At 41.1% G+C, this 27,937-nt stretch overlaps 1 protein-coding gene and 1 long non-coding RNA gene across 2 annotated transcripts in view; one reads left to right on the top strand and one right to left on the bottom strand.

Moving 5' to 3' along the window:
* Positions 1–27,631, top strand: LOC144380355 (uncharacterized). The gene is made up of 2 exons (XR_013444491.1): positions 1–106; positions 27,535–27,631. It is a non-coding gene; the product is annotated as an uncharacterized LOC144380355 (long non-coding RNA).
* The window catches only part of LHFPL1 (LHFPL tetraspan subfamily member 1), a 45,944-nt gene continuing 44,284 nt past the window's right edge, over positions 26,278–27,937 (bottom strand). Inside the window, exon 4 of the mRNA XM_036103990.2 lies at positions 26,278–27,081. Within this exon, the coding sequence (XP_035959883.1) occupies positions 26,900–27,081 (182 nt within the window). The 3' untranslated portion in view covers positions 26,278–26,899. The remainder of the gene's footprint in view (positions 27,082–27,937) is intronic.

Raw genomic sequence — 27,937 nt, 5'->3', positions numbered from 1 at the left:
AGCTGGAGAGGGATCAAACCATTCTGAACACCTACGAACTCAACAGGAGATCGAAGAAAATAATAGCAACAACTCTCTGAACAGAAAGGCGACCACTTTCTGGAAGGTAGGACGTGGGGAGAAGTGAATCCGAGGCGATATTCTGGAAGATAGACGGTGGGGGAGGGGGCCTCTGTCGGCCGCTTCTGGCAAGTGATAGAGCTGCGGAGCACAAAATCGGAACTTTTAGAAGTCAGCTCCGCTGAGACGTCGCTCCAGTGGCTAAGCAGGGGGTGGAAAACTCGCTGGGACAGTGGGGTCTCAGGACACTCGGGGTCACAGAAAGCCCGGGGGTGCCTGAGTGCGGCAGAGCTCCCAGGGATCGGAGCAGGGAAGCCGGCTGCAGAGACAGAGCCAAGGCGCGGGCTCTCAGCTCAGGGTTGCCATAAACCGTGATCCGCGGCACAGTCGAGCCACTGCTCCTCCAGCAGGGACCCGACAAGCGGCAGATCTGGGGAGACTCACCTTCCTCCCCTGGGAGGAGTGGCGCGGGAGCGCACCGCAGGGATCTGCTGGGTTTGGAGACTCCACACGGGGTCGTGCGCCAGAGATAGAAATGCTCAGTCACAGGCCGGGTGAGCACGGAGTGCGGCAGGAGACCGAGGAGACAGGAGTGACTGACTGCTTTTCTCTGGGGAGTGCACTGAGGAGTGGGGCTCCGAGTTCTTGGCTCCTCTGGGGCGGAGATTGGGAGGCCGCCATTTTCACTCTCGGCCTCCAAAGCTGTACGGAAAGCTTGCAGGGAACAAAAGCTCCCGAGAGCAAACCGGAGCAGATGACTTAGCCCGGACCGGGCAAGGGTGGGGCAATTCTGCCTCTGGCAAAGACATTTGGGAACCACGGCAACAGGCCCCTCCCCCAGAAGATCAGCAAGAACAGCCAGCCAAGACCAAGTTTACTGATCAATGAGAACGGCAGAACTCCAGCACTAGGGGAATACTGCACATAGAATTCACGTTTTTTTTTACCATGATTCTTTAGTCTTTCAAAGTTAATTTTTTTAACTGTCTTTTTTTTTTGAATTTTTCTTTTTCCCTTTTTCAACCAACATCTTATCAATCTCTTTTTTGAAAAACATTTTTATTTTTCAGCTTTAGAGTCATATTCTATCCCTTCATAGTACTTACCCTTATTTTTGGCATATATATATAAGTTGTTCTCTCTTTAAAATTTTGAGATACAGTTTCTTCTAACAGACCAAAATATACCCTAAATTTCTAGTGTATGGCTTTGTTCTAGTCTCCTGCCTGATTGCATTCTCTCCCTTTTTTTTAATCCTCTTCTTTCTTTTTTCAACCAACTTCTTATCTTATAAATTCCTTTTATAAAATCTTTTATAATTTTCATCTTTACAGTCGTATTCCATCCCTTCATCATATTAACCAATATTTTTGTACATATATAAGTTTTTCTTTCTTTAAAATTTTGGGAAGGACTTTCTTCTAACAGACCAAAATACGCCCAAAATCTAGTGTGTGGCACTGATCTATGCACCAGCCCGATCATATTTGATCATATTCTGTTTTTTTTGTTTTGTTCTGTTTTTATCTTTTTCTTTTTCTTTTTCTTTTTTTTTCTCTTTCTCTTTCCTTTCTTTCCCTTTCTTTTCCCCCGGTTTCAGGTCTTTTCTGATTTGTCTAGAATGTATTTTCTGGGGACATTGTTACCCTGTTAGCATTTTGGTCTCTCATTCATCTATTCAACTCTGGACAAAATGACAAGACAGAAAAAATCACCTCAACAAAAGAACGAGACAGTACCGACTGCCAGAGACCTAATCAATACGGACATTAGTACGATGTTGGACCTAGAGTTCAGAATGATGATTTTAAAGATGCTAGCTGGGCTTGAAAAAAGCATGGAAGTTATTAGAGAAACACTTTCTGGAGAAATAAAAGAACTAAAATCTAACCAAGTCGAAATCAAAAAGTCTATTAATGAGGTGCAATCAAAAATGGGGGTGCTAACTGCTAGGATAAATGAGACAGAAGAAAGAATCAGTGAGATAGAAGACCAAATGATGGAAAATAAAGAAGCTGAGAAAAAGAGAGATAAACAACTACTGGATCATGAGGGCAGAATTCGAGAGATAAGCGATACCATAAGACGAAACAACATTAGAATAATTGGGATCCCAGAAGAAGAAGAAAGAGAGAGAGGGGCAGAAGGCATATTGGAGCAAATTATAGCAGAGAACTTCCCTAATATGGGGAAGGAAACAGGCATCAAAATCCAGGAGGCACAGAGAACCCCCCTCAAAATCAATAAAAATAGGTCAACACCCCGACATCTAATAGTAAAACTTACGATCTCAGAGACAAAGAGAAAATCCTGAAAGCAGCTCAGGAGAAGAGATCTGTAACTTACAATGGTAGAAACATTAGATTGGCAACAGACCTATCCACAGAGACCTGGCAGGCCAGAAAGGACTGGCAGGATCTATTCAGAGCACTAAATGAGAAAAATATGCAGCCAAGAATACTATATCCAGCTAGGCTGTCATTGAAAATAGAAGGAGAGATAAAAAGCTTCCAGGACAAATAAAAACTAAAGAATTTGCAAACACAAAACCAGCCCTACAAGAAATATTGAAAGGGGTCCTCTAAGCAAAGAGAGAGCCTAAAAGTAACATAGACCAGAAAGGAACACAGACAATATACAGTAACAGTCACCTTACAGGCAATACAATGGCACTAAATTCATGTCTTTCAATAGTTACCCTGAATGTAAATGGGCTAAATGCCCCAATCAAAAGACACAGGCTATCAGATTGGATAAAAAAGCAAGACCCATCGATATGCTGTCTGCAAGAGACTCATTTTAGACCCAAAGACACTCCCAGATTGAAAGTGAGGGGGTGGAAAACCATTTACCATGCTAATGGACACCAAAAGAAAGCTGGGGTGGCAATCCTTGTATCAGACATATTAGATTTTAAACCAAAGACTGTAATAAGAGATGAGGAAGGACACTCTATCCTACTTAAAGGGTCTATCCAACAAGAAGATCTAACAATTGTAAATATCTATGCCCCTAACATGGGAACAGCCAATTATATAAGCCAATTAATAACAAAAGCAAAGAAACACATCGACAACAATACAATAATTGTGGGGGACTTTAACACACCCTCACTGAAATGGACAGATCATCTAAGCAAAAGATCAACAAGGAAATAAAGACTTTAAATGACACACTGGACCAGATGGACTTCACACATATATTCAGAACATTCCATCCCAAAGCAACAGAATACACATTCTTCTCTAGTGCCCATGGAACATTCTCCAGAATAGATCACATCCTAGGTCACAAATCAGGTCTCAACCAGTACCAAAAGATTGGGATCATTCCTTGCATATTTTCAGACCACAGTGCTTTGAAACTAGAACTCAATCACAAGAGGAAAGTCAGAAAGAACTCAAATACATGGACGCTAAAGAGCATCCTACTAAAGAATGAATGGGTCAACCAGGAAATTAAAGAAGAATTAAAAAAATTCATGGAAACAAATGAAAATGAAAACACAACTGTTCAGAATCTCTGGGATACAGCAAAGGCAGTCCTAAGAGGGAAGAATATAGCAATAGAAGTCTTTCTCAAGAAACAAGAAAGGTCTCAAATCCACAACCTAACCCTACACCTAAGGGAGCTGGAGAAAGAACAGCAAATAAAGCCTAAACCCAGCAGGAGAAGAGAAATAATAAAGAGCAGAGCAGAAATCAATGAAATAGAAACCAAAAGAACAGTAGAACAGAGCAACGAAACTAGGAGCTGGTTCTTTGAAAGAATTAACAAGATTGATAAACCCCTGGCCAGACTTATCAAAAAGAAAAGAGAAATGACCCAAATCAACAAAATCAGGAATGAAAGAGGAGAGATCACAACCAACACCAAAGAAATACAAACAATTATAAGAACATATGATGAGCAACTCTATGCCAGCAAATTAGATAATCTGGAAGAAATGGATACATTCCTAGAGATGTATCAACTACCAAAACTGAACCAGGAAGAAACAGAAAACCTGAACAGACCTATAACCACTAAGGAAATTGAAGCAGTCATCAAAAATCTCCCACCAAACAAAAGCCCAGGGCCAGATGGCTTCCCAGGGGAATTCTACCAAACATTTCAAGAAGAATCAATACGTATTCTTCTGAAACTGTTCCAAAAAAATGGAAATGGAAGGAAAACTTCCAAACTCGTTTTATGAGGCCACCATTACCTTGATCCCCAAACCAGACAAAGACCCCATCAAAAAGGAGAATTACAGACCAATATCCTTGATGAACATGGATGCAAAAATTCTCACCAAAATACTAGCCAATAGGATCCAACAGTACATTAAAAGGATTATTCACCACAACCAAGTGGGATTTATCCCTGGGCTGCAAGTTTGGTTCAACAACCGCAAATCAATCAATGTGATACAATACATTAATAAAAGAAAAACAGGAACCATATAGTCCTCAATATAGATGCAGAAAAAGCATTTGACAAAGTATAGCATCCTTTCTTGATCAGAACTCTTCAGAGTATAAGGATGGAGGGTACATACCTCAATATCATAAAAGCCATCTATGAAAAACCCACAGCAAATATCATTCTCAATGGGGAAAAACTGAGAGCTTTCCCCCTAAGGTCCAGAACACGGCAGGGATGTCCACTATAACCACTGCTATTCAACATAGTATTAGAAGTCCTAGCCACAGCAATCAGACAACAAAAAGCAGTAAAAGGCATCCAAATCGGCAAAGAAGAAGTCAAACTCTCACTCTTTGCAAATGATATGATACTTTATGTGGAAAACCCAAAAGACTCCACCCCAAAACTGCTAGAATTCATACAGGAATTCAGTAAAGTGGCAGGATAGAAAATCAATGCACAGAAATCAGTTGCATTTCTATACACCAACAACAAGACAGAAGAAAGAGAAATTAAGGAGTCGATCCCATGTACAATTGCACCCAAAACCATAAGATACCTAGGAATAAATCCAACCAAAGAGGCAAAGAATCCGTACTCAGAAAACTATAAAATACTCATGAAAGAAATTGAGGAAGACACAAAGAAATGGAAAAATGTTCCATGCTCATGGATTGGAAGAACAAATATTGTGAAGATGTCAATGCTACCTAGAGCAATCTACACATTCAATGCAATCCCCATCAGAACACCATCCACTTTTTTCAAAGAAATGGAACAAATAATCCTAAAATTTGTATGGAACCAGAAAAGACCCCGAATAGCCAGAGGAATGTTGAAAAAGAAAAGCAAAGCTGGTGGCATCACAATTCCGGACTTCAAGCTCTATTACAAAGCTGTCATCATCAAGACAGTATGGTACTGGCACAAAAACAGACACATAGATCAATGGAACAGAATAGAGAGCCCAGAAATGGACCCTCAACTCTATGGTCAACTAATCTTTGACAAAGCAGGAAAGAATGTCTAATGGAAAAAAGACAGTCTCTTCAACAAATGGTGTTGGGAAAATTGGACAGCCACATGCAGAAGAATGAAACTGGACCATTTCCTTACACCATACACAAAAATAGACTCCAAATGGTTGAAAGACCTCAATGTGAGACAGGAGTCCATCCAAATCCTAAAGGAGAACACAGGCAGCAACCTCTTCGACCTCAGCCGCAGCAACTTCTTCCTAGAAACATCACCAAAGGCAAGGGAAGCAAGGGCAAAACTGAACTACTGGGACCTCATCAAGATAAAAAGCTTTTGCACAGCAAAAGAAACAGTCAACAAAACCAAAAGACAACCGACAGAATGGGAGAAGATATTTGCAAATGACATATCAGATAAAGGGCTAGGATCCAAAATCTATAAAGAACTTATCAAACTCAACACCCAAAGAACAAATGATCCAATCAAGAAATGGGCAGAAGACATGAACAGACATTTTTCCAAAGAAGCCATCCAAACAGCCAACAGACACATGAAAAAGTGCTCAACATCGCTCTGCTTCAGGGAAATCCAAATCAAAACCTCAGTGAGATATCACCTCACACCAGTCAGAATGGCTAAAATTAACAAGTCAGGAAATGACCAATGTTGGCGGGGATGCGCAGAAAGGGGAACCCTCCTACACTGTTGGTGGGAAGGCAAGCTGGTGCAGCCACTCTGGAAAACAGTATGGAGTTTCTTCAAAAAGTTGAAAATAGAGCTACCATATGACCCAGCAATTGCACTAGTGGGTATTTACCCCAAAGATACAAATGTAGGGATCCAAAGGGGTATGTGCACCCCGATGTTTATAGCAGCAATGTCCACAATAGCCAAACTATGAAAAGAGCCAAGATTTCTGTCAACAGATGACTGGATAAAGAAGATGTGGTATGTGTGTACAATGGAATATTATGCAGCCATCAAAAGAATGAAATCTTGCCATTTGCAATGACATGGATGGAACTGGAGGGTATTATGCTGAGTGAAATAAGTCAATCGGAGAAAGACATGTATCATATGACTTCACTGATATGAGGAATTCTTAATCTCAGGAAACAAACTGAGGGTTGCTGGAGTGGTGGGCGGTGGGAGGGACGGGGTGGCTAGGTGATAGACATTGGGGAGGGTGTGTGCTACGGTGAGTGCTGTGAAGTGTGCAAGACTGTTCCATCACAGATCTGTACCTCTGAAGCAAATAATACATTATATGTTAAAAAAAGAAGAAGAAGAAGAAGAAGATAGCAGGAGGGGAAGAATGAAGGGGGGTTAATCGGAGGGGGAGATGAACCATGAGAGACTATGGACTCTGAATAACAAAGTTAGGGTCTAGAGGGGAGGGGGTGGGAGGATGCGTTAGCCTGGTGATGGGTATTAGAGAGGGCACACTCTGCATGGAGCACTGGGTGTTACATGCAAACAATGAATCATGGAACACTACATCAAAAACTAATGATGTAATGTATGGTGATTAACATAACATAATAAAAAAATCTGTATAAAAAAGAGGTGAGGTTTTAGGTAAGTTTTAATAACAATGTTTTTGAGATTTTAATAAATGCTCAAAAGACTGGGAGGAAAAAAAAAAAACCTCCATGAGATATCACCTCACACCAGTTAGAATGGCTAAAATTAACAAGTCAGGAAACGACAGATGTTGGCGAGGATGTGGAGAAAGGGGAACCCTCCTACACTGTTGGTGGCAATGCAAGCTGGTGCAGCCACTCTGGAAAACAGTATAGAGGTTCCTCAAAAAGTTGAAAATAGAGCTACCATCCAATCCAGCAATTGCACTACTGGGTATTTACCCCAAAGATACAAATGTAGGGATCCGAAGGGATATGTGCACCCCGATGTTTATAGCAGCAATGTCCACAATAGCCAAACTGTGGAAAGAGCCAAGATGTCCATTGACAGATGAATGGATAAAGAAGGTGTGGTATGTATGTAGAATGGAATATTATGCAGCCATTAAAAAGAATGAAATCTTGCCATTTGCAATGATGTGGATGGAACTGGAGGTATTATGCTGAGCGAAATAAGTCAATCGGAGAAAGACATGTATCATATGACTTCACTGATATGAGGAATTCTTAATCTCAGGAAACAAACTGAGGGTTGCTGGAGTGGTGGGGGGTGGGAGGGACGGGGTGGCTGGGTGATAGACATTGGGGAGGGTATGTGCTATGGTGAGTGCTGTGAAGTGTGCAAGACTGTTGAATCACAGATCTGTACCTCTGAAGCAAATAATACATTATATGTTAAAAAAAAGAAGAAGAAGAAGAAGATAACAGGAGGGGAAGAATGAAGGGGGGGAAATCGGAGGGAGAGACAAACCATGAGAGACTATGGACTCTGAGAAACAAACTGAGGGTTCTAGAGGGGAGGGGGCGGGAGGATGGGTTAGCCTGGTGATGGGTATTAAAGAGGGCACGTTCTGCATGGAGCACTGGGTGTTATATGCAATGAATCATGGAACACTACATCAAAAACTAATGATGTAATGTATGATGATTAACATAACATAATAAAAAAACTAATGATGTAATGTATGGTGATTAACATAATAAAAAAAAGAACTATTATGAATGTAATGTTTACAAAAAGGACATTTAAAAAAGAATTACTTAATAATCTAATAGGAAATCTGAGATTTAATAAATCACAGTCTAAAGAGATACAGAGAAATTTCATTATTCAAAATTCATATAGTGATTTCCTCACATAGAGGAAAGAAGTGAACTAATTGTCTAGAGAGGGAACATGTATTACTTGGTTTGTTTTGAAACTCATGATTGCTTCCCTAAGACAGAGAATTTAAGTTGAATGAAAAGTGCTGTGGACCTGGAAAAGGATTTTTTTCTCTCAGTGAAGGTAAAATTACCCTGTAAGAAGGTGAGCTGAAACCCTGAAATTTCCATACCCCACCCTGCCAGCAAAGGAAAACAGCAGAAGTAATTTCACATATATGACTCTGGAACTGGTATCCACTGAGTTAATCCTTTCCAGGCTCCTCAGTTTCTTCCCTTCCTTGACCTGGATTAATGCAGTAACTTCTTACTCAGACTTGTGGACTCTCATCATTTCCATGTGTGTGTTCTCTAAGTCACAGCATATCGGCTCCTAAATTCTTCTGGCAGACTATAAAGACCACCATCATCTGACTCCAACTTGCTGCTTTGTAAATCCCACCCCTTCCAACACTCGCATGTGTGCATGCACGCGCGCGCGCACGCACACACACACACACACACACACACACACCCTCTTCTACTTACATAGGCTTCTCCACTACCATTCCCCTTCTTCCATGCTGGTGCCAACTGCTATGCTCATTTCCACTCCTGTGCTTTTGCTTACACTGTAGCCTCAATCTGGAGCACTTTCCACTCTTTGCGTAAACTGAAATCTTGCATTTATTTTAAGACCTAGCTTAAAGCCAGCCTTTCCTGTGAAATCCAGCTCATTGTGATATTTTCTTTCCTCATGGTTCCCTGGTTCTCTCATATATATTTAATGCATACATTTTATTGTCCATCTTAAACTCTGTTTTCTCCATGATAAAGCTTTCTACTCCTTTGAAACCCTTCAGAATGCATATGGGGATGGGCAAACCATAGACACTTAATGAAGCCTTGCTGAGGGAATCTTAACATTCTTGACTCTTTCCCATAGGATATATTGAAGGAGGGCTGAGAGACATAGCTCTGCTACTCCCATCCCCCTCAACACCAGTATAATCAGAGTGGTTTTCCTTCTATCTATTTAGAGTAAGATTATATTTGCAAGAAAGTGTTCTGATGATTTTTTAAAGTATGAAAGCCACCAATATGGACCATTAATTCAACACTTAATAAATACTTATAATGTGGCCAGCACTGGGCTAAACATTCCTATGGGAAGTTAGAAAAGGGTTAGAGTTATAAAGAATTCTACACACCAAGGATTTGAAAGTGTAGAGACAATGGGGAAGGGTTTTCTGGAAACCAGAGTAACTACTCCCCTAGTGTGTGACCCACTGAAGATGCAGGTGTTGGCTCTCCTTTGCTGTTCTCTGAGGGAGGGGCACAAAGAGGAAGGCATCCCTTCCCTAATGCATTTTGCCAGCTCCTCTGTCCTTGCCCAGTCCCTTGCCAGTCTTGTCACATCAGAATGATAGAGGCCTTAGTTTCTCAGAACTCTAAATCAGACCAGACATATTATGGTTTGGGGTTGATTGTTCTTTGTTTTAAGTACCAGGCTCCCCTGTGGGCACTGGTATCTGCATCTGCTTACATAGCAGGCTGCCTACATGAAATCTTCCTCCTGACCCTCCAGGTCTACTGGGAGACTGAGCTGGCACCCGGAAACCTCTTTTCCCATAATTCATTTCTGCAATACTGAATGCTAAGCACCTGAAGCAAAGTGTCCTGCTGCTACCACCACCGGGCAAAACTGAATCATGTGCAGACACCAACGCCCCAGGCTGCTGGCTAAGAATAAGATAAGCTCAAAATAACCTGCACTATCCCCAGTGGACCTTGTTGCCTGCCAGCCCTCTCTTTACCAGTGCCTATGATTGGCTGAAGAACCAGGTAGACAACTACTTCCCGAACCCTAAAATAACACTGACAACAGAAATAAATCTTCTGCCTCGGTTAGAGGCTCATCAAAGCCAAAGGAAGAGATGTTCAATCATTCTGCCACTTATTCAGATGTACTCAGAATTTCTAGTATGGGCTTCAGGGGGTTCTTGACCTCCCCAGTTCAGGTGGGTAGTGTGTGTATTTGCATAGTGGAAGTTGGGAACAGGTTGGGAGAAGGAACTAGACTTAGCATCAGGGGAGAACCAGGAAGTCTGTGTCCATGAGCTCAAAATTCCATTCTTGTACCCAGGCCCTTGGTCTCTATAAGCAGACCTGTATTCAGGCTATCTGAATGGACAATTATAGCCAAGATATACCTAGTTAATGAAAAGCAAAGGGAGCTAAAGATGGGAGCTCCTCTCTGACAATGAGAAATCAGTCTACTCCACACACCTCCTCCAGAGCTGGGGATACCTTTTCTAAGACTGAACACAAAGCAGGAGGATAAGGCACTAGTGTTTCCTAAATTGAGACTCACCTATTGAGCAATCTGATAGCCAAGAGATTCAGGAGCCCTTACTCATCACTCTCATGGTTCCCCTCAACTTTGACCTCAGAAGAGGCATTTTCCTCTCACTTAGCACCTAATGGTGGTACCATAGGATGAATTATGTTCTTGACTCTACCCAGCCAAAAGGCAGAAGGTGCTGATTCTTTAGGGACTAGAAGTCTTATCAAGAGCAAGAAGTGGGTTCATAAGACTGCAGACCTTAATGACCTGAAATGACCTGTAATATCAAAACTGGGGACTCTCAATAGGAACAGGAAGCAAAGCAGTGGAGCATTAGTGTTTTGAAAAATATGCCAAGGTTATTATGAGCCTCACCTTGAACTTTATATCCATGCATTAGCAAGTTATTCTTATTAATTTCCTAATTCACTGAAGAGACAAAAATGCCCCAGATAAGTAATGTGACCTACAAAAGGTCATCTAGCTGAAAATGATGCCAGAACCTGCCTGTATCCTCCAGTGCTGATACACCCACCACTGTTAGCCCACGTAAACCTTTTTCCCAGTTGGATGAGAGTAAGTGACTTTAGGGCGATCCTCATCCAGCATTGAGAACCAGAGCTTGAGGCTTAAGAACAATCTTCCTTCACATGTGTGTTAATCTGCTAGGGTTACCATCACAAAATTCCACAAACTCGGTGGCTTAAACAATAAAAATTTATTTTCTTATACTTCTGGAGGCTGGAAGTCCAAGATCAAGGTGTCAGCAGAATTGGTTTCTTCTGATGCCTCTCTCCTTAGCAGGCAGGTGACCACCATCTTTCCATGTCCTTACATGGCCTTTTCCTCTGTGCACACACCTCCTGGTGTCTCTTCTTGTTATTATAAGGTCACTAGTCCTTTTGGGTTAGCTCCCCATCCTTATGATCTCATTTATCCTTAATTACATCTCTAAAGGCCCTTCTCCAAATATAGTCACATTGGGAGTCAAGGCTTCAACAGATGAATTTTAGGAGGACACACTTCAGTGCATAACAATATGAAAACTCTGTGACAACTGGGCACAAGAATGTTCATCTGTACCTCACCCTGCATCCATGAAACTATATTTCAATCATCCTTCCTAACCACATGCTGCAAAGAAACTTTCTCTGCACCTTGAAAACCATGACTGTTGCTTTTACTAAGTCACATTACTTCCACTCTTCTCCTCTAGCCCCATAACATCCTGTCCCCTCAGTTCTTCTGCATGATCCCGGGACTGCCTGTCTTTTTCATATATGGGTTCTCTGCTCCATGGCAACCTTAATAGTTCTTAAGGGCAGGGACCAAATCTTCTGCTTCCTTTGGAGACCTAGAACAGACAGCAAATGTCTGGGCACACAGTGGGCACTTGTACTGAAACCACTTTGTACCCTATTTAGTGACATGACATGAAATGACAGTAAATGTCATTGCACTCCAGAAATGTTGACTGTGTGACTGCCGAGGAACAGGAACAGGGTCACCTCATCCTCCTTTCTGCCCCCTCTTTTAGTCTTTTCCAAACACCATGGAAAAGGTCTTGCTCTCCGCTTCTGTTAGACTGTTCTATTTTCTACCCTTACACTCTAGGCAGTGAGAAACTCAAATAAGAATAAAGGGCATTTATCTCACTCTGAGAGGCTGTTTTTTTCTGCCACTGCTCTGGGGCTCTCACTCTCCCAACCAAACAGCTCAATAGGAAGAAAATGAAATTAGAAATTGGGGGCAAGGGAAGGGAAGAAAGGAGGAGGAAAAGGAAGAGATGGAGGCAGGAGGGAAAGTAAGCCATTACAGTGGCCACTGCTGCCCTCCCTGCTGAGAACAGGAAGGGAACTTCATTTTGCAAAGCACCTGTAAATATAGCCTTTCTCTGGACAAAGACTCTAATGAGAACCGAAGGAGGAGTGAGCCCGTTTCCATTCTCATGATCATGTTAAAAGTGCAACTTCATCATCTGGCTCATCAACCCAAGAACCAGGCCAGCAAGTGCCTAGTGGTTTATTTTTATCCCTGATATCATCTCCCTGGTCCCAGAGGGAGCCCAGCCTGGCTTATTTAAGACCACATGATGTTGCTGTTAAACTCCTGTGTGCCTGAGGGACCCTTCCTATCTGTTGTACAGGAAGAGAGAACCTAAGCTGAACCCCTTGTTTTCCAACCAGCAGTTTAATAGTAGCAGTGAACCAAAGAAGCAGCTCAATGACACTCCAAGTGCAATGAACACATTGAGCAATTGCACCTGGCCCAGTGAGCTTACTTGTCACCAGCTAACAGTTCTGGAGTATGCACTGGATGGAAGACTGCATTACGGATAGTGTGCCTTTCCCATAGAGATGACATGATCCATGCTTCAGGAGTCCCACAGTCCTGGGACAAGATTAATTCAGTAATATATTAGTTTTTTATTGCTGCTTAACGAATTACTATGAACTTTTGTGGCTTAAAATAGCACCTATTTATTAGTTCATAGTTCTGTAGGCCAAAAGTACAGCATGATGTGACTGGAATCTCTGTTTAGGGTCTTACAAGTCTGAAAATAAGTTGTTCGCTGAGCTGCATTCACATCTGAAAGCCTAGGACTCTCTTCCAAGCTCATGTGGTTATGGCAGAATTCAACCCCTTGCAGTTATAGGACTAAGGTCTGGGGACCTCTTCTTGCTGACTATTGTCAGACACACGCTCTGCTCCCAGTGGCCACTTGTATTCTTTCTGACATGGTCCCCTCCGTATTTTAATCTGCAATAGGACTTCACATCCTTCTCATGCTTTGAATCTGACTTCCCCTTCTGCCTTTTCTTTCTGTCACCAGCCAGAAAAAATTTTCTGTCTTTAAAAGCTCATATGGCTAGATTATGCCCACTGAGATGATCTCCCTCTCTAAAGGTCAACTGTGCCATATAACATAATATAATCATAGCAGTGATCATCATATTAGGGGACGCAACCTGGTCAAGAAGGGGGGATGTATTTTTAGAATTCCTCCTACAACAGCAATAAAAGGACACTTGTATATGTGTGTGTACCCCCATATATTCTTTACCCCTCCTTATTCCCCATGCACAAGTTTGCAGAGCTGTGAGTCCATAAATCAGTACACATCCAAGAGCTAGCAATACTCAGACTTTTCCCCAACCTCTCCTTTTCTTGTCATGATTCTGGAAACAAAACAGAACCTACTATTCCCATCATTTCAGATACCAGTGTAATCTTTGGGTTTCTACCACAAACAGTGACTGAATTTACAGTTGTGGTAGAACACCACTTTGAGAAAGAATTCTCCCTCATGGTTGGCCAGAAGAATGGAAACCAATTTTTGTTGGTTTTATAAAAGTGCTCAATAGTGTATAGCAGTGAAGGGTAGCCATTTACATTTCATAATGGAACCCTAAATGTCTTTGAGTTGCTGATTTGTAAAATATTTAAATTTATCTGAATGTTCATGATTGTTTTATCATTTAGAAATAAAATGGGTTTCTGACTGCTGTCACATCTGATAGTCTAAAATATAAATTAAGAGAGAAGATAGTGCATGGGTGAAGACACGAAAGCAGGATACATTTCAGTTAGTGGTGCAGCTGGGAATTAGGTTCAGTAGAGGTTAATGTCCATGCATTGCTATGATTTACAGAAGGAAAGAGATGTGCATTATTCTTCAGAACCCAATAGGGATGAAAAATAGATATGATTATATTTGAATGGTAGTATGCCAACCATACAAATAATAAAAGTCCTTGAAACTTAAGATGTATGAAGATTCTAGCTTTTTTCTTTCTAAAAGCAACCAGGGAAAGATAAATTATAGAGGATGGTCCCCATATATACCTCCACTCTGTATCTGAGTTTGCTCCATACCTATAATATAGATATATGCCATTTCTATTTACATGGATTCCTTTGAGCTTCCCAACTACCCTGTACACAGAATGGCTATGCAAAAAAGGGGGAAGAAAAACCGTTCCCTCTCCCAATTTGCTAATTGAAAACAACCTTAGTCTGGCAATAGTTTAGAGTAAGAAAAGACAATTTTTTTGTAAATGAGTTAATGTCCTACACTACCCCTGACTGAGACCTAAAAGTATGGTGTGGAGATGTGCTGGTCCTGGCTGCTAGAGCAGAAGTGTGAAAGAGTCACATCTCATAGTGGGGATGTGTAGTGTCAGAGGGAAAGCTTGAATAACAATGAGAAAGGTCATTTTTCCTAGGTTGTATGCCAAAGAGTTTGGAGTTTGGTTCTGGATCCTGGAATGCTATTGAGTCAGAATTTTGTATAAATAATGAGAGCACGTCTGACCTAGAAAGAAGAGATGAAGTATATAAAGTTCAGTCAAAAAGGACTTTGCATTTTGGGGGAGTGAGGGAGCTGAGACAGAGATGTGGCATTATATTAGGGGTATAGAAATATAAGGAATTTTAATGAACCAACAAAAACTTTAAAAACACAACTTATATTTCAATCTATAATAATTGGAGAGAAGCACCACAAAAATTGAGGGAGGGACTGGGACTCCAGGAGCAAGGCTCTCAGAGAAGAAGAAACCCCTAGAACACAAGCAGGGAGAAATAGCCTGCAACAGCAACTACAAGGCTGCTTTTTTGAGGTCACCCTGACCACTCATTTATCATTGGCAGATCTTATGATATTTTTTTCAGATACGGAAGACAACTCAGAGAAGTTAAAAGACTCACCCAAAGTCATATAGTTAATTAGTAGCAGGAGCCAGGACTAGATCCCATGTCTCTTGGCCCTTTTGGCAGCTTTCATTTTTAGGCTCCTGACTTTGAGTATGTCATTGTATGATGTTATTGAGTATGACAAGGATTGAGGAAACAGAAATTAGAAGATAGGGAAAGACACCCCTTTGTGACATTTATCATAAGCACTAAATAAGGATAATCAGTGACCAAAATCATTGGTGATTTATTGAGCTGGTTAAGTAATGGATGCAATCTAAAGATTCTTTTTTTTAAAAGATTTTATTTATTTATTTGAGAGAGAGAGAATGGGAAAGAGAGAGAGCATGAGGGGGAGAGGGTCAGAGGGAGAAGCAGACTCCCTGCTGAGCAGGGAGCCAATGTGGGACTCGATCCTGGGACTCCAGGATCATGACCTGAGCCGAAGGCAGTCGCTTAACCGACTGAGACACCCAGGCACCTGCAATCTAAAGATTCTTAAATACGCACACACACACACACACACACACACACACACACACACACACTGGTAATAATGTGAAGTGATGGATGTGTCAATTAACTTGATAGTGGTAATAATTTCATAATGTATATGTATATTAAATCATCACATTGTACACCCTAAAATGTTGTATTATCTAAATATATACAATACTTGTTTGTCAATCAAATCTCAATAAAACTGGAAACAAAGATTCATAAAACATGGATATTTATTGGTACAGATGTATGAATTTTACAAAGAATTAATCTTGCTGAATTGATGAAATAAAACAGTTTGTTGTACAGAACTGACAATCTTAGAGGAGGCTTTTGCACGCTGAAGACAGGTATGTTCACTTGTGTAACTTCTTGGTGAACATGGTATTGCAATCTAGCTGACTGCACATTTTAAATGACAAAGAGTGCATCTAATTTCTAGAAGCAAAAAATGTGGACTCAGAAGATTGTGAGATGTTAGCCATTCTGAGGGCTTAAGGAAGGGGCAGAAGGAGGAGAAAAAAAGCACCAAAGGCTTGGCCACTATAGCTTGATCATATAATTATCTAAGTGTTAACCTACTTTCCCAAACTCCCTTGCAGTCAGGTTGGGGCCATGTAGCTAATTCTGACCAATGGACTCTAAACAGAAGTCATGTGTACCACTTTTAGGTCCAAGGGATTAAGTGCTAGTGTTTCTTCTCCATCTTTCTCTTCTCCTCTTATGATCTCAGAAGCTATATGTTGAGATGGTGATGTCACAAAATGGGTGGAACCTGAATCCTGAGTCACTGCTTGGAGGAAAATCCCCACCAACTTGCATTAGACCTGGTGAAATAAACTTTTGCTGTGTTGAGATACTGGAATTTTTGTCTTTTGAGGCAATTAGTGGTTACTAGTCCTAATGCAATCCTGCCCTCATAAGAATATCCAAATCAGTCAGTCTTTTGCATGATTTCCATATTTCTCCCACACATGTCACTAAATACATTTTTACTTGTATGAGAAGTATAAAGCTTTTGGTCATTTAAAATTGTATTAATTCTACAGAAATTCGTTTTGTACCACTTTGTTAGAAGGCACCTATTCCATAAAACTATGTAGCTAAAGCTTAGATATTTTCTAGGATTCCCATCAAGAATACTAAGTAATTGTACGAGGAATACATTCAGAAGGCAACCATAAATGTTCTAGAACTGGATTATAGTGATGGTTGCAGAACTCTATAAATGTAATAGGAATTGATGAATTGTATACTTTAAACAGGTGAGTTTTGTGATGTTTAAATTATACTTTAATAAGGTTGTTTAAAAAAAGAGGTCAAATAAGTATAGGTATTTGCACAAACCTTTGCAAATATTTGCACACCCATTATAATCATTCCAGAATTCACTTCAAAGAGTCCTAAGCACATGTCCAAGAAATAAGATATGAGCAAAATAATGTAGCCTTATAATCAGAAGAGCTAAGGATAATATTCACAGGCCCAGGAAGAAGTCAGGCCAATAGCACCTGTGTAGTGAGTTTGGGGTTGGTTTCTCTTGGCAGGTCTACAACAGTTAAAGAGATGATAGGACATAAAACAGCTAGCAATAGTCTTCAGAACATGGAACACTTGGAAACCCTAATAGAAGAAATATGTCTCACAGATTTCCAACCCCTCACCCACATTATAAGTAACCGACTGTAGAGAGTTGGTTCCTGCTGAGAAAGAGAATGATAACTAGAAGCAATTTTGAACAAGACCATCCCTAAAAAGGAGGAGCAAGTAACCCAAGGTTGCCTTTGGAATTTGTCCCTTTGCTTCTTTCCCCAAGTTTGTACTCAAGGCCCTCACATTCCCCATCTTCCAAGGAATGGAGGAAAACAAGGTATCACATAAAGCTAATGATGCAAAACTGTTGGCAGCATATTTCCAATGAAGTTTATAAGAGGCAGCTGGAAAGGACAAGACATAAACCAAAAGAGTAATTCTATATGGTGAAATTTAATATATAAATGGCAGGCTGGTATAGAAGATATTATTTTATTAAAGAAACCTTCCAAATACTCTTGAACTTATACCACACAAGCAACTGCCTATTTTGTAGTAGAGGTGGTGGTGGTGGTAGTGGTAGTAGTAGTGATAGTAAAACAGCTAATATTTACTGAACATTCACTATGTGTCATGTCCTGTGTTAAGTGTTTAATGTCTTTATATCATTTAATACTCTCAAACAACCTATAAAGTGGGTATTACTGTCCCCGTCTATAGATGAGGAAACCATGACATGGAGTGGTTAACAACTTAAGATTGTACAGCTAAGAAGAAGTGGAACCTACACCTTGAGTGCTATATACATTATTGAGATAGTTCAACAGAGAAACTGCAGATTCAGAATAGAACAAGAAAGGAGACTGACATAACAGAGTACCTAGATGATAGGCTCGACACTGTGTTTACTCACAGACCTACGCTCCTTTAACCCTCAGTATAACTCTGCAAGGCCAATAGTATTGTCCCTACTTATGGATGTGTAAACAACTCTATTTTTTCAACAAGTGTTTATTGAGCTCCTATTGTGTGCTAGGCAATGTACTGGATGCTTGGGTCACAGCAGTCAACAAGTAAGAAAAGTTAGCTGCTTTTGTGGAATTTACATTTTAGTGGGAGGTAGAGGGGAACAATTAACTAACACATGCTACGAGGGAAAATGAAGCAGAATATAGGAAAATAAGGATTCCTTGTTCGTTTCCTGAAAAATAACCACTCTTTTAAATTTAGTGCTTATTATTCCTGTTTTTATTACACATACACACATATTACATATATACATAGACTTGGTGATATGTATATGTGCATATGAATTTATTATAATGTATGTGTGTATATATATGTTATGCTATATATATACATAAACAACATTATACCTGTCAGTTTTTGCTGTGTATCAAATCTAGTATCATACAACAACAAGCCTGCTTCTCTTGCTCCCCTGGTCTGTGTACCAGCTGGGGCAGCTTTTCTCTGTGCATTTTCACTCTGAGGCTGATATTGAAGGGGTAGTCTCAGGGTACATGATGTGTTCTCACAAGATGGGGAGAGAGAGAGAGAGAGAGCAAACTCTCTGGTATCTCTTCTTATAAGGGCACTAATCCTATCATGAGCGCCCTACCCTCATTACCTCATCAAAACCTAATTACTTCCCAAAGGTCCATCTCCAAATACAGTCACATTCTCAGAGCTTCAACATATGAATCTGGGGGAGGGGGGACACGATTCAGTCTATAGCAATCCTCTATTCCTCTATAGCAATTCCTCTATTCTGCTCTATCAGTCTATTTGTTGATCCCTGTGTCAATATTATACTTATCAATCACTATAGCTTTGCATGAAGTCTTGATATCTGAATCCAAATGTGAAAATCAACAAGTAAAGTTACACTAAAAAAAAAAAAAAAGATGGAATATTTATTGGAACTGCATGGAATTTACAGATTCATTTAGAAAGAACTGACACACTGAGATATCAAGTTTTTTTTTAATTCATGAAACATATTTATCTCTCCTTTTAGTCTTTTCCTGTGCCCTTCAGTAATGTTTTGTAAATTCCTCTGCATCTTTTGTTAGATTTAGTCTTAAGTACATTATATTTTTGGTTGCTGTTGTGGACTGAAATATTTTTCATTGACTTTTTACTAACTTAAATTAGAATGTTTCTAAAATTCATTATTTGGTATGACTTTTGTTGAAGGCTTGATATCTGTTATCAGGTTAGGATATCCTCCTTTTAGTCCCAGTTTGCTAATACATTTTTATCATTAATGTCTTAGGATGGTACCAGTAAATATAGGAGAAATAAACAGATAAGGAATGTTGTTTGTAGGTATAATTGATAGAACTTGCACATGGATTGGAGGTAGGGACCAAGGGAAGAAAAGGATTCAGAGATTACTTCCAAATTTTTGGCAGGAGCAATGGTTAGAGAAGGGATAAAGAAAACTAGTCATTTTCTTTTGCATAGGTTAGATTTGAGCAACCTAATCATGTTTAAGTCATCATCATATAGATAAGATCATCTGGGGAGATTCTGCATCTTGAAAGGAGCAATGTGCCCTAGAGTATTTAAAAATTAAGAGATAGAACATAGGCAGGAGAGCCAAAAAAGGATGAGAAGGGCCACCAAAGGAGGTGGGGGGGTAACCAAATAAGTATGGTGCCACTTACTAAGATGGTGATAATTATAAAAAGCAGGTTTAAGGAGGAAGATTTGGATCTTGGTTGTGGATATGTATAATTTGTAAAGCCTATTAGACATCCAAGTAGATATGTGGAGTATGTAGTTGGACTTATGAGCCTGGAATTCATGGGAGAAGTTTGGCCTAGAAGATACTAATTGAGGAGCTGTCAATATTTAAGTCAGCTGTTTTCAATCATGGCTGCACATTAAAATCACATAGTGACTTATAAAATTTATGCATGCACAGGCCTTACCCTAGACCACTTAAATTAGAACCTCTGAAAGTGGGCTGGGGCAATAGCAGAGGTTTAACTCTCCACCTGATTCCAGTTTGCAATCAGAGCTGAGAACCACTGGTATAGATCATTGCCTTTCAAATTTTAATGCACCCGGGAATCTAGTTAAAATGCAGATTATGATTCAATGGGTCTGGGGTGGGGCCCGAGATTCTAAATTTCTTATGCACTCCTATGTTTTTGAACTGTAACTCACACTTTGAGTAGCAAGGGTAGGGATATTTAAAGACAGGAGATTAGATGAACTCATCAAGGGAGTGGGTGTAGACAGAGAAAAGGTGCAAGAACAGTTACTGTTTTTCTCTCTCAATGGTTGGGAAATTGGTACAAGCACAGACCAGGAAGATTACTAAATTTAAACAGGTTTAAGGCTTTGTGGGACAAATATATGAAAGGGTCAAATGAATGGAACATTCATTCAAGAGGTGATTGCATTAATGAACTACGGACTCTAGATTGGGTAAGTAAGATGGGATCAAAGAGTTGATAGAGTGGAGATATTAAGAACATGAACTGAAAGGATAAGAGGTGTTGGTCAGGAATGGGAGGCTTAAAATCAGGACTTTGGTGCTGGTGCATTTCTTGCTGATTTCAAGAGTGGGAGCCGCAGAGATTAAGTAAAAGAAAATATAATTGGAGATAAGGAAGCCAAAGAACTTGGAGGCCAAGAAGTTGACACAGAAGTTCACATGAATGTTGAAATTTCCAAAAGGATGGCAGACAAGAAGTAAGCCACATGCTGAAGTACTCATTGAATGAAGTACTCAATGAAAATGGGATGGGATAGTCTAGTGGCCCCCAGAGACTGTGACTCAGTTAAACTGGGGTGGGACCTAGGCATCAAACTTTTTTCAAAATTTCTCAGAGGACTCTAATGTGAGCCAGAATTACAAATCACTGTGTTAGAATAATCAGTGTGAAGTGAAAGGTATGGAGCTGCTGAATGGTAAATACCTACCATAGCTCCTGGGAATGTGAAGGCCAAAGCAAATAGGAGATGCTGTCTTAGAAAGTTTAGTAAACAAAGAGAAGTTAAATAATTTGCCCAAGGAGACACAGCTTGGAAATGTTTGGGCTGGGATTCAAACCTCGATCTGCCTGACTCCAAAGCCTAGACAGTCTTCATTCTACCATGTTGTTTAGGGGTCAGTATTTTAGCTCAGAAGATACAAAGAGATGTTTTGGAAAGAAGTGCAAAATTGCAAAATTCCCCAAATGAGATTCTTCTTTTAAGATTTTATTTATTTATTTGACAGAGAGAGAGGGAGCTATATTGAGCACAAGCAGGGGGAGTGGCAGGCAGAGGGAGAAAGAGAAGCAGACTCCCCATTGAGCAGGGAGCCAGATGCGGGGATCTGGGATCATGATTTGAGGCAAAGGCAGACGTTTAACTGACTGAGGCACCCAGGCACCCCCACCAAATGAGATTCTAATAGGCCACAGTGGGAAGAGGCAATTATTCCCAATATTACAATATTTACCTCTTTATCTATCCCACTTTTATTCCCCTTGACCTTTCTACCAGCTTTGTTTCCTTTTCTGTAGTTGCCACCATCTCTCCAGTAAGTGGAGGCACTACATGAAAAGGAGCCAACATTGTGGGCTGCCCTCATGGATGCCAGCTGGCCTCAATGCCCCCCTTTCCCAAGTACTGTTCTCTGGGGCCTCCTTTCTAGAGAGGGAGGAAGGAACAGGATACAGTGCTGCAGTCAAAACCAAGCATTTTGTCTCCCCCTACTTCTGCCTCCTGACATATCAGCAGCTCTGTATAATGAAAATCTAAATCATTTGTGTGCACACATAGCAACTGTTTATTTTGCTGTTAGCTTTGAGGACTCAGTGGGGGTTTGATGCATTCAGAGAAGAGATCACCCTGGGAGAGCCTAATCTCATAAGTAGACAAAATGAAAATTGAAGCTGAAAATACACATCTCTACATCTGAAAGAGAGGCCAGTAATAAATATCTTAAGCTCAGGGAATGCTTTTAAACCAGGGGCATGGAGCGAAGATGACTCCTTGAAAGGGTCCTGCTTCCTGTCTGCTAAGAAAGCTTTATTGGGCCTGGTAAGAGGTTGATTGTGCATTCTAGAAATAACACACCTTTCCCCTCAAACCACCAAGTGGGATACCTTCCATCTTTTACAAAATGCATTCACTAATTTTCTTGAAACGTCCCCCCCACCCCAACAGGCTGCCTTGGGACCAAATACCATCCTAAAGTTTCTCCACATTACTACTTCTACCAAAAGTGAAAGCCAGACTGAAGAAAGTGTCTTTATCACATTTGAAGGGGCCAGGCTCTCCCTCTCAGGGCACCTTGTTTGACAGTTTATAAAGCCTGTGCTTCTCAGCAGCTTCCCCATCCCCTCATCTTCCTAGGATTTCCCCTCATCCAGCAAAACCCCCATATTGCCACCAATTCTTGCAGAAACCGGAAAGCTCTTACCCAGAGGTCAGAGCCTTTCCATCTTCGTTTCCTTTCCATCTTGGCAAGGCAGGATATCAGTGCCTGGCAGTCACGAGTAACTGCAAGGGAATGGAGCCAGCTACTCCCCTGGGACCAGGGATAATGAGGGACAACATTAGGGAGAGGACATCGTCTAAGACACACCGGAGTGACTTAACACTTGCAGTATACCAAGGGCCACCCCAAATGTAGAAACTATAACCTTATAGACATGAAGGCATGTTAATCGGGCAGTTACTGCCAATCTGGCATTCTTTCCTGAAAGAATGTCCTGCTAAATGAGCTCTTATGAAATACCCAGCGGATTGTGAGCTTGTCCAGGTGAATAGCCTCCATCCTGTCACCCCTCCAAGAAGATCTATGTGTTTCTAGGAGTCGTAAATGACCCATGGTTCGTCACTCCATCTGTGTACACAGGTGGGGAGCATGTCAGCCAGCCAGGCATGGGACAAACCACAGTCTCTAAGGTCCTCACTTGACTCATTTGACCCTCCACCTGAACCAGGGGCTCTACTTCCTCTCTGTTCAACAGCAGCCAGAGGAGGCAGGCTTAGCTTTCAAGAGACTACTCCAGGCCATAGGGGGAAAAAAAAAACAGGCTAGTCAGACATCTACACAAAAACATGGCTTGACAGCAAAGAAACCAGACACAGGCAGAAAGGAATTTAAATTCAAATTGAACAAGGGGCTGGACCCCTCTTTTAGTATAAGCCCCTGAAGGCAGCTGATTTCAAGAGTGAGAGCCTGAAGGCCTGGTTTCCTCACAGGAAAAAAAAAAAAAAATCCCTTTTAAATCCTATCTCCTTTCCCTGGAAAAAGAGAGGAAACATTCCAACTAACTAGTACCTTATACAAGGTGACAGTCATTTAAAATGGTTCTTAAAATGGAATTAACTCCTTCCTGCTCAGTCCCCTCTTTAGGGTATAACTACTTCCCAGTGTGTTCGGGTGTCTGGGCCATGTAGGGCAGCAAATTAAGGTTTCCTGGAGAGCAATGTGTAAGGGAATGACTGTCAAGGGCCAAGTACACTCACTGAGTTGTTATTTTCCATTTGCCCCTCATACCCCCCAAGGTTCATTCTCTGCCCTTCTCTGCCATGTTCTGTGCCAAAGCTGACCTCATTGGACTGTAGCAACAGGCTTCCTTACTAGCTGGCATCTGGCTGGGTCTGGATAATGGTGGATGCTGGCAGGAGATCAGAGTGGTAAGAGAGTGAGATACGTAGATTTTCTGCCCCGTCTCCCTCCCAGCTGTGTTACATTTAAGCGGAGTCCACATTGTGCTACCTAAAGCCATAGCTCTTAGGCAGCCTCCCTCTTGCACCCGTATAGCTCTTGCTGGGTTCCAATAACACACTTTCTTCCCCTTGCCCTTTCAGGCTTATAGGTGATAACAGCTCCCCATTGTTCATCGTATCTGTATGTCTCACCAGCACTGGCAGTTTCCTTTAATCCTACACATACCACCATAAATGGTCCCTGCATTAAGCTCATCTCAGCTAAGTATACCTTACTGAATATGCCATCTGTTTCCTGCCAAGACCTTGGCTTAAAGATTCATACCACTCACACAAATTCCATCCCACAGAATTTCAGGAGGTTCCCTATCCTGAGAAGAGAGATCACCTGATCTGTCTTTTCTAAGGAGAGCGGTCTGCCTTTTCTCAAATGCTTGACATATTCTCCATATCTTGGGGTTTCCTAAATTAAAGTTGCATTATTATTTCTACATAATAAAAATGAGGCTTGAGCTGGTTCCATTTTTGTTTTAACTGTTCTTAGTCATCTTCTTAGTCATCTTTCTTATAATTGCAAACCCAAGTACACTTCTTCCCTTCCAATGAGGTGTGTTCAACTTGCCTTACCTTAAACACGTAATCCAGTTCCACGAGGAAGATAATTCTTGACATGAATTCAATCATCACTTCCTTACTATGTTATTCCTCTAGTATTCCCCATGTTGGTAATAAGAACCACCCATATCCCAAAGTGGTCATCCCCAAACTTTCACTCACCCTCACCTACACATATCCATTAGATTAAGTACTGTGGGACCTAACCTAATTCCTAAATAGCTTTTTTCAAATTCATCCATCTGCTCAAGTCCCACAGTTACTACCTTAGTCAGGACTGGATCTTTTTACACTTGGTTTACTGAAATATCTCTCGTTTCTCCCTATTCTCTTTCATTCTCCTCACTGTTGTCAAACTAATTTTTGAAAAAACACAAATATGCTCATGTCACTTCCCTTTCAGTGGTGATCCTTTAGGATAAAATCCAAACTCTTTATCCTGGAGTAGAAAGCCGCAGGGAATCTGGGTAGTATCTCCCTTTTCAGCTTCATTTTTGCCACCTCCCTTTTTACAACCCTATTCATTGCTTTCATGATGGTGCCATATTCTTCATGTCTTCATGCTCCCGCTCCTTTTTCTAGTACACTCTTGCTTTTGCTGACTAATTGCCCCTAGTCAGTTCTCAGACTTATCTTAGGCATCATCTTTTCTATGAAGTTTTCTCATGCATCCCTTCACCCCAAGTTGGTTTAATAGCCTCTCTGCATGATCCTTTAGCCCCCTCTTCTTCACTTACTAGCACTTAACACACTGGCAATTATTTATCTACGTGTCTATCAATGCCCACCACTCTCTCTTTTAGGGTGAGTGTTTCTTCTTCCTTTTATCCACAGCAGTTAGCACAGAATGTGGCATATAGTAGGATACTCAAGAGATGTATCCTGAATGAGTGACTAGACGAATGAATGAGCTCATGAAGTATATGCTTGAATTCACTTACCTACATAAGGTCAATATCAGGACGCTGACCCTTCTTGAAATGGCATGTAACTAATGAAGCCAGTTTTGGCCATTTCTCCCCTTCCAGGTAGGGCTGTACCCAAACCACTCTGGAGTGATTAAGAATAGAAACAGATGAGCTGGCCTTTTGAGTCACAGGCTCTCCCTAAACCCTAAAGCGATAGTTATGGAACAATAGAGCTGGCCTGAATTAGTTGGGGTGGGGGAGACAGATTCTGTCCCTGGGAGACACCAAGTTCTTCTACACCATCCATCAGACTTGAGCACAGATGGGATGGAGGCCAGCCCTAAAAATACATCAGCCCTAGGTGACACCAAAGCTGTGTTCTTTCATGTCTAATTCACCCCAGATGGAGGGGAAAGCATTTGATGAGCAGTCTTTGAAACAGGCAGAGAAACTTATATCATGCTAGGAATGACTATAGGGGCAAAAGACCACTGTGAATTTCCTAGTCAATAAAAATGAACTCTACTAGAAATTTTAATAAGGAGCCAGCAGAAACAACCTTGTCATCATCATTGTGAATTCATGTTTATTGAATGTACAACAAATGCTAGTCTCTGCTCAGAACATTGGATGAACACCATTTCTGTATCTATAAGGGACTAGGGAATACTTGCCACTATTTTGATGCCAGTCACCCAGCCAGAACACAAAATGAACTCTTATGAATATTCTAAAGCATAATAAGGAAGGGGTCTTAGACTATATGCAGTCATCCTTGATTAGTATTTTCCCCATTGGGAGTCGCCCTCCCCACAAGCTTCCCCACAACTGGAAAGGAAGAGAAGCAGGAGAAAATAGGAAGAGTCAAGGTATAGTCCTGAGAAAGTCACAAAAATTTGAGCAGTGGCACTCCATAGATGTTTGGAGATGGCAATAAATACCAGGGGGAGGGCCATATACATGGAGTGGTAGGAACCAGCCCAGTCCATCTCCTGGTCCTTCCTTGCATATATGTTCTTACACAACATTTAAATGATAGACAGGAGCTGTAGATCTCTGAAGATCTACTTGATTGTGAAGTTACCTTTCAGGTGAGGTCTTCTTCTTACTTTGCACAAAGGAACACTTTGGGACTTGAGGGCTAGTGGGTACTCACCAGCTGGGTAAATGCTTGAGAGAATCATTGTTCTTGATGAATTTTGTAAATAGCCACTGACCCAATGGCTTAAGGGAAAGTGAAAATGACTGACTGGTGATTTAAAAAGCATGCAAACATGAGGCTACACTACTAGCAGGTGGGTAGCAAGTGGCCTAGTCTTAGTGTCTCTTTTCAAGGCCCTCTTCCCTTCTCTTTCCCACCCTCTCCAATCTTCTGCCAAAACTCAAGGTTTGAGGCAGTGGTCAAGCTCCATGGAGTAAGAATTGGTGTTCCTCATGATGCTCTCCACCAACATGACAGGCTTGGGGTTTCTTCCAGCAAAGCAAGAGAGCCAGGTGCAGATCAACATGGCTGCAGCTGCTCCACCTCCAGCACAGTAATAGGCCCAGCCAAGCCGACAGGTACCTGGAGAAATAGGGACAGAGACATGAGGATTGGGTTGTCTTCTCATACGTTCTCCTTGGGGTGTTAGAGTTAATGTGAATGTGTGAGTGCAACTGGGCTTCCTGTTTCCTCCTTTCCTCTTTTGCTGATGGCTGGTATTTGCTTTAGCAAGAAGTTACAGAATTTTATTCTGTTACAGTAGGAACCTGGGGGTGGTGTGAGTGGTAGCGGTGGTGATGCTGCTAATGAAACTGATGACAAGAACAACTTGATCAAGTGTCAAGAACTATGCTAAACTCCTTAGACATACATCCCATTGATCATTATAGTAACTATGTGAGATATGCACTCGTTAAGATGAGGTAACTGAGGCACAGGTTAATTGTGAAAAATCACACAGCGAGACAGCAATAGAGTCAGGATATAAACCTTGGCTAATCTTGACTCTAAAGCTCTACCTTTTTCTCCACACAGATGTGCTGCTGTGCATGGACGATTTCCAAAGAACTGTATTCTGCATCATCAGGAGATTTGACAGGCACAAAAACAAATAAAAATCCCTTGCCCCCTGCTACATGCCTTTATCTTAACCTACCCTTTCAGTATCCAGGGAAGAAATATGCACTGGAATCAAGGCCAAGCTTGTAAGGCGGCAGTTTCAATTTAAAGGGTAATAGGAAAGGTCACCTGTTCAAAAACATCCACTCCACCACCTGCCTTTCTATCAGAGGTAGATTCTGTCCTTTGAAGTATTTATGTTTTCTCAGAGAATTTTCCCTCAGAAAATGTCAATGCCCAAAGAAAGGAGAGCTATTAATTTATAAGGGAACAGAGTAACAACTAATTGTTAAAATCAAGTGCCTAAGCAAACAGGACT

Source organism: Halichoerus grypus, chromosome X (assembly GCF_964656455.1).
Source record: "Halichoerus grypus chromosome X, mHalGry1.hap1.1, whole genome shotgun sequence".
NCBI lineage: Eukaryota > Metazoa > Chordata > Mammalia > Carnivora > Phocidae > Halichoerus > Halichoerus grypus.
This window is presented reverse-complemented; position numbering and strand designations above follow the sequence as displayed.